The 7,500-nt window shown below is 47.0% G+C and overlaps 1 protein-coding gene across 1 annotated transcript in view; it reads left to right on the top strand.

The window, feature by feature from the left end:
* The window catches only part of cavin2a (caveolae associated protein 2a), a 39,451-nt gene that overhangs the window by 1,753 nt on the left and 30,198 nt on the right, over positions 1-7,500 (top strand). Inside the window, exon 2 of the mRNA XM_080786183.1 lies at positions 190-516. Within this exon, the coding sequence (XP_080642309.1) occupies positions 190-516 (327 nt within the window). The remainder of the gene's footprint in view (positions 1-189; positions 517-7,500) is intronic.

Genomic DNA, 7,500 nt, shown 5'->3' with positions numbered 1-7,500 from the left:
CTGGGCTGTGTGTGCTCCAGTTTTTCTCGATTTGATCCAATGAAAGCCATTGAAACTGGTCAGATGACCGATGATATCCAATGAAATCAACAGGAACTGGAGCACACACACAGCCCAGGAAAAGTGTGGATATTTGAAAACGTTGTAAAATAAACGGTTCCCTTCTGCACTACCCTGCCCTGCCTGCAGGTGAGCGCCATCACGGTGGTGGCACTGCTGGACAAGCTGGTCAGCATGCTGGAGGCGGTGCAGGAGAACCAGCGCCGCATGGAGCAGCGGCAGGCGGAGCTGGAGGGCGCGGTGCGCGGCGTGCAGGGCGACGTCACCCGCCTCGCCAAGAGCCACACGGGCACGTCCAACAGCGTGGGCAAGCTTCTGGAGCGCTCGCGCAAGGTCAGCGGGCACATGAAGGAGGTGAAGGAGCGCATGGACCGGCAGGCGGTGCAGGTGAAGAGGCTGGAGGCCAACCACGCCCACCTGCTGAAGAGGAACCACTTCAAGGTGCTCATCTTCCAGGTAACGTTCACTTCAAGACCCCTTCCTCTGGGGGGATGGGGTGGGATGGGACGGGTAAAGTCAAGCCCCCATATTGCAGTTCATTGAGGACTTTGGAGGTGGTGCCGTAGACTAGGATACTGTTGCAATAATCAAGGCGGGATGAGATGAAGGCATGGATGAGTGTTTCGGCTGCGGAAAGTGACAGAGAGGGTCACGGGAGACGGGCAATGTTCTTGAGGTGAAAGAAGGCGGTTTTGGTGACTTGGTTAACACGGGGGAGGAATGAAAGGGTGGGGTCAAAAATGATGCCAAGGTTGCGGATGCGGATGGAGGGTGTAACAGTGGATCCATCAATGTTCAGTGAAAATGAATTTAGATTTACATAAAAGTCAAAATGGCGCACCTCCCGAATTTGCATACCAAAGGTGCAAGGTTTGCATGCCCTATTGTGTTTGTGGGTAGGAGGGTTTAGGAGCTGTCCCTGAGTCCCCTGTGAGGGAGACCACATTTCTCTACAGAGGGAATCCCTACTTAAATTGCTCCCGATGTGCTGGTTGGTACCTTGCATGGCTTCCGCCATTGTAGCTTTAACTGAGGGCTCAACTAGATAGACCTGGCTGCATGAAGGGTCCATTTGGTTCCATTTGGAACGTAATAGTGTGTCCAGATATTGCACTTGCACGTGTGTTGGTTAACCATCCATGTGCTGCTACACAGCAGGGCAGTGGAACGTGCACGGACTTGAAGACTCCTCCAGTACTTTAGCAGAACGTCATCCCGCAGAGATTTATTTAGGTGGATGGATGGTTTGAGGCCAGACTGACATTTATAGTACTAAAACAGTTTGACACTTTTATTAAAACTTACCAAAAAAGAAAATACAGATTCTCACACCATCATGACGGTATAGATTTGGGTTCAGCAGGTCAGCTTTGTGCTACAGGCGCGAGTATAATTAACTCTTAAGACAGGAAGAATGAGATATCTGCGTGCGTGGCGCGTGCGTGTGTGTGTGTGTGTGTGTGTGTGTGTGTGTGTGTGTGTGTACGGTTGCGTTATGTTGGGGGGGAAAAGAAAGATTCAGTGTGTGTGAGCGCCTCGCCTCACTCAACAGACAGGTCCCTGCTCAATTGTGTGTGTGTGCGTGTGTGTACTGTGTATGTGTGCATGCGTGTGTGCGTGCGTGTGCATGTGTGTGTGCTCGTGTGTTGGTGTGTAAAGGGTGTGTATGTGTGCATGCGTGTGTGTGTGTGTGTGTGTGTGCATGCGTGTGTGTGTGTGTGTGTGTGTGTGTGTGTGTGTGTGTGTGTGTGTGTGTGTGTGTGTGTGTGTGTGTGTGTGTGCATGTGTGTGTGCTCGTGTGTTGGTGTGTGAAGGGTGTGTCTGGGAAAGCAGCTGAGGGACAATAAGAGAGGGCTCAGACTGTCTGTTGACTCGATGTGTTTCAATTCAATTCATAAAATCAAGTGACGTCCTTTTTTTTGTGCAATGCATTTAATTTACTATCGTCTGCTGTGTTTAAGCTTTTAGACCTGAGGTCCATTCTACAAAAAAACCTCTGTTTCTATATCAGTGGTGCTCAAACTTGTTCATGTCCTTTCCCTGGGTAAACATAGTACCTTTCCTTTCCTTTCCCTGGGTAAACATAGTACCTTTCCTTTCCTTTCCCTGGGTAAACATAGTACCTTTCCTTTTCCTTTGTACTATAACGTATAACCAAATGGTCCCATTTGGTTACGTTTGTCCCCGGAGCTGATTTGACTACAGTGCAGCTGGCGTGCTCATTGTACTTCACATGGCACTCAAACACACTCTGTGAACTCGGGGAGTGAGTTCACGCTCAGCCTCTTCAAATATTACACCTTTCGTTCCTTATCACTATCAGTGTTGGGGGGGGGGGGGGGGGGGGGGCATCGTTCGTCACGCACAGGAAAGTCCTCAGTGGTAGTTTAACCCTCAGTAAAGTCCTCAGTGGTAGTTTAACTCTCGGTCACACAGTAAAAAGTCCTCAGTGGTAGTTTAACTCTCAGTAAAGTCCTCAGTGGTAGTTTAACTCTCGGTCACACAGTAAAAAGTCCTCAGTGGTAGTTTAACTCTCAGTAAAGTCCTCAGTGGTAGTTTAACTCTCAGTAAAGTCCTCAGTGGTAGTTTAACTCTCAGTAAAGTCCTCAGTGGTAGTTTAACTCTCAGTAAAGTCCTCAGTGGTAGTTTAACTCTCAGTAAAGTCCTCAGTGGTAGTTTAACTCTCAGTAAAGTCCTCAGTGGTAGTTTAACTCTCGGTAAAGTCCTCAGTGGTAGTTTAACTCTCGGTAAAGTCGTCAGTGGTAGTTTAACTCTCAGTAAAGTCCTCAGTGGTAGTTTAACCCTCAGTAAAGTCCTCAGTGGTAGTTTAACTCTCAGTAAAGTCCTCAGTGGTAGTTTAACTCTCAGTAAAGTCCTCAGTGGTAGTTTAACTCTCAGTAAAGTCCTCAGTGGTAGTTTAACTCTCGGTAAAGTCCTCAGTGGTAGTTTAACTCTCGGTAAAGTCGTCAGTGGTAGTTTAACTCTCAGTAAAGTCCTCAGTGGTAGTTTAACTCTCAGTAAAGTCCTCAGTGGTAGTTTAACTCTCGGTTAAGGGTCCGTTTGGGTCCAAGAAGAGTTCATTTATAGAGCACTTTTCAAAACAAAGTTACAAAGTGCTGTACAGTAAAAACAACAATATAAACAATCAAGTTAAAACGTGTGTGTGTGTGTGTGTGTGTGTGTGTGTGTGTGTGTGTGTGTGCACGCGCATGTGCGTCCGTGCGTGTGTTACACAGTATTTGTGTGTGTGTGTGTGTGCGTGCGTGTGCGTGTCCTTGAGGCAGTGAAAAGCTGGTCAGTGTTGACACAGCTACGACCATTAAGGTCTCTTATCTGGTTTCCCAGCTACTGTAGATGGGGGAGGAGCTACTGCAGATGTAATGTACTGTACTGTAGATGCCACACTGTAAAAAAAAGTAAAGAATGGGACCATTTGGGGTCCACTTGGTACCATTTCGTACCCACTCCGATTTAACCCATTTTGTGCGGGAACCCCTTTTGGTTGTTAGCATTATGTTATGCTTTAGCTATTGAAAAATAGCAGATCTACAAGCTCATAGCGCTACGAGCTGCTATTTTCTCAATAGCTAAAATATAACACAACGATTGCTTATACAGTAAGACAGCAACAGGGGGTTCCCGGCCAGAATGGGTTAATGCCGACGATGCCTGCCTGCCCTGTGTGCATCCATTAAGTGTGGGGCTGGTTGGTTTCACGGCGTGATCAAAACGCCAGCTGTCTTTTCTACTCTTTGTTTGACTAATCCATCCATGTGGCAAAAGAACCGCCGTTGACGAAACGTTGAACCTTTTTGATTGCGTGACGGTGGCGGTTGCTACTGTACGCCCGAGTGGTGCATGAGAGGCCCAACCTGTGGCACATGTACTGTAACTGTTACTGTACACATGTGAGACATTCTATCTTAACTCATTCTGGGGGGGAATTCAACCCCTTTTTGGTGTTCCTATAGGCATTATGTTGTACTTTAGCTATTGAGAAATAGCAGATCTACAAGCTCATCTACGAGCTTGTATAGGTCCATCGCCGCTCGCTGGGTTGTAAATGTGTAGAAGGAAAGCAAAGCGCTGTAACAGTGTTTACGTAACGTACAGTATGTGGGGTTTCAGTTGATAATATTACTGGTGCTACCATTGGATAATTTGGTTTGTTTGTCTCAAATCTCCGTGCCGTAGTTTGAGAGAAGCCTTTGTAATGTAGATATATGTCACAAACAAGGGCTGTACAAACCGGTGACTTCAGCAGTGTTTTTTCTCCGTGTGTGTGCGTGCGTGTGTGTGTGTGTGTGTGTGTGTGTGTGTGTGTGTGTGTGTGTGTGTGTGTGTGTGTGTGTGTGTGTGTGTGTGTGTGTGTGTGTGTGTGTGTGTGTGTGTGTGTGTGTGTGTGTGTGTGTGTGTGTGTGTGTGTGTGTGTGTGTGTGTGTGTGTGTGTGTGTGTGTGTGTGTGTGTGTGTGTGTGTGTGTGTGTGTGCGTGCGTGCAGGTTAGGTTTTGGTGGTTATGCTGATGAGTTGGGTCAGGTGTATGTGGTTACACAGAGTCAGTAAATGACACTTGGCACGCCCTGAGGGGAGCGAGGAATATAAAGGAACTACGTTCAGGCTCTGTTTCCTCCTGCCCTCCCCACCTACCACACCCCCCCCCCTGTCCTTGTCGCTCCCGCCAACTCTTTCTCTGTGACTTCACTATCAACCCCCCCCCCCTCCCTCTGACCCCCCCCTTCCCTCCGACCCCCCCCTTCCCTCCGACCCCCACCTCCTCTCTTTCCTCTTATGCCATGTCGTCTTTTTCCATTTTACTTGTTTTTACTTTCCATTGTTTCACCCAAAGAAAAAAAAATGAAACAATTGAATACTGTGCGTTTTCTTCATTTAGCCTTCGGTTGGGTTTTTAGGGAGTTCTCTGGTTGTTTTCTGTGTTTTTAGGGAGTTCTCTGGTTTGTTTTCTGTGTTTTTAGGGAGTTCTCTGGTTGTTAGCATTATTTAGCTATTGAAAAATATCAGCCACCGAGTGGCGCGCTACGAGCTTGTAGGTCTGCTATTTTTTTTTAAATCGAAGAACGACTGACATAGAAACATAGCTTTTTCAGAAAACTGTCGGGATGTAGAAGAACATTTTTAGAATCTGATCTCGGGTCAAAATGGGTTAAGATTTACCATCTGTTTACGTTCTCCAGTAAAGTGTTACAAACCTCAGTGGGATAATCGAGTCAAACCGTTGTAAACAAAACAACCTACAGTAGGTACAGTACAGGTTGATTTACTCACTGTGTACTGAAATAAATGGAATCTAGTATCGCTTCCTTTGAAATCCAAACAAACTACATTTTCCTTTCCTTGGAAACTGTTTGGCACTAAGTGTGAAGTTTAGCGGGAGGAGTTGTAGTCAGTGGCCTAACAAACATGCCTGTCCATTTCTTTAACTGGAAACACTAAACCTCCCTATTGGTGATGCACAGGTCGACTCCCAGCTCCTGGCCCGCGGCTCAGGGGCGGTCCAGTACTGTAGGTCCAGTAGTTGGCCTCTCATGACGGGTCGGGTGGGTTTATGTTTTGGGTCAAACGTTTGGTGAAAACAAGGTAGGCCTATATAGGAAAAGAGAAGGGAACCCGGCCGCACACTCATATATTATGCTCCAAAAGATACATTTATTGACGACGTTTCGAGCCAATTAGGCTCTTCATCTGGTCAAGAGTTTTGACCAGATGAAGAGCCTTAATTGGCCACCCTGCCCCCCCCACTGCAATAGTGGGTGGCCTCGGTCCCAGGCTTACTTATCTGCGAAAAGAAAAGCCTGCCCTGGTCACAACCTAAGGCTGAGAAGCTATCGGCGGTTGACGGATCAGCCGTCAAATGTATTTCCCCCGGATACGATATTTTCCCGACCAATCACAACACTTGTTTCATTCGCGGAGAATGTAAACTGATTTGTAAAGCATCAACGATTTCACTTCCGCTAAAATCCCGCAACTTTTCAGCTTAGGTCTTGCCCAGGGTGAAGGGTGGGTGGGTGGGTGGGTGGCAGGGTGGGTGGCAGGCTGCGTCTCAACGCTTGGCCCTGGCAGGGAGGGCACTGCCACCTCCGCTCTGTCAGAAATGACAGGGACCCATGCCGCTCCACTGCGCCGCTCCTTAACGAGGTCTAACGAGCACTAACGAGCCAACGAGATACGTGCTTAATTACAGCCCTTAATTGCAGCAGTTTTTTGCAGAGCCTGTTTGTGTTTGTTTGTGTTTGTGTTTGTTGTGCACCAGTGCTTTTCCCTCCCCTAGAGAAACCCCCCCCACTTTCTAGCTCTCTTTTCTATAGCGCGCGTGCGCACACACACACACACACACACGCACGCACACGCGAACGCATTCATGCGTACAAACCACATACAGAATTACCAGCCATTTGGGGTTCCAGCAGTACAGTATGTGCTCGATGGAAACATTCTGTCTGACTCATGAGGTCGGCGTTTGGCATCAAGGTGATGCATTGGGAGAAGAAAGAAAAAGCACTTAATAATCTCTGGTTATATCGGAGAGAAAGAATGCTAATATTTATGTTTAAATAGTTTCATCTGCTGCTGTTATTGTCAGCAGACAGATTTTAATAGCGCTCTTGAACCCATTGTGGACTGAGGTCGATTAAAAAAAATAAAAGTCTTCTTCTAAATCCTAACATTTTTGAGAAAACTCCATGTTTTTGTGTCAGTGGGTGCTCAACCTTTTTCATGTCAAGAGACCCCCTGAATTATCTCTATTGGGCCACGGACCCCCCATCTCAAAAATATGTAGTTCCAGGGACCCCCCCCCCCCCCCCCCCAGAAGCCAATTTCTTTGTTTAAAATGTTCGCTCTGAAATATATATTCAAAGATTTGCACCACACTTTCACGACTTTTCAAAAAATAGCAGACCTACAAGCTCGTAGCGCGCCACTCGGTGGCGCGCTATGAGCTTGTAGATCTGCTATTTTTCAATAGCTAAAGCATGACATAGGCCTAATGCTTGAAACACCAAAAGGGGTTCCCGCCCCAAAATGGGTTAATTTAAAAATAAGGCCACAATCTGATTTATAATGTATCGTTTCCATGCATCTCTCTGCGTCGTTAGCAATGTCACTATGGCATGTAACTCGAAACATTTTCCACGAGTACGAGTTTTTGGAATTTAATTTCCTGCCGTATAGTCGGGTGTAATTTCTTTCGCAGGAGATCCATATCTACAGTTCCTCCTCTTTTGCTCGCCTCGTTTCCACAATGGCATTCCGTCGCTTTCCGAAACCCAAGGCTGACAAAAACTAACTCCGTTTTGTCACCCTGTGAGAATGCAGTTCCTTTTCTCACTCTCCCAGTGTCGTTGTCGATCTGATGACAGGAGGTGGATGTGAGGATGTGGTGGTAGAGGATTGAGACGGTTTAGAAAGCACAGTTAGAG

The sequence above is a fragment of the Protomyctophum bolini genome (genome assembly GCF_963924005.1).
Source record: "Protomyctophum bolini genome assembly, chromosome: 16".
In the NCBI taxonomy this organism is placed as follows: domain Eukaryota; kingdom Metazoa; phylum Chordata; class Actinopteri; order Myctophiformes; family Myctophidae; genus Protomyctophum; species Protomyctophum bolini.
The sequence above is the reverse complement of the archived record's forward strand: the minus strand, read 5'-3'. Positions and strand labels throughout refer to the sequence as shown.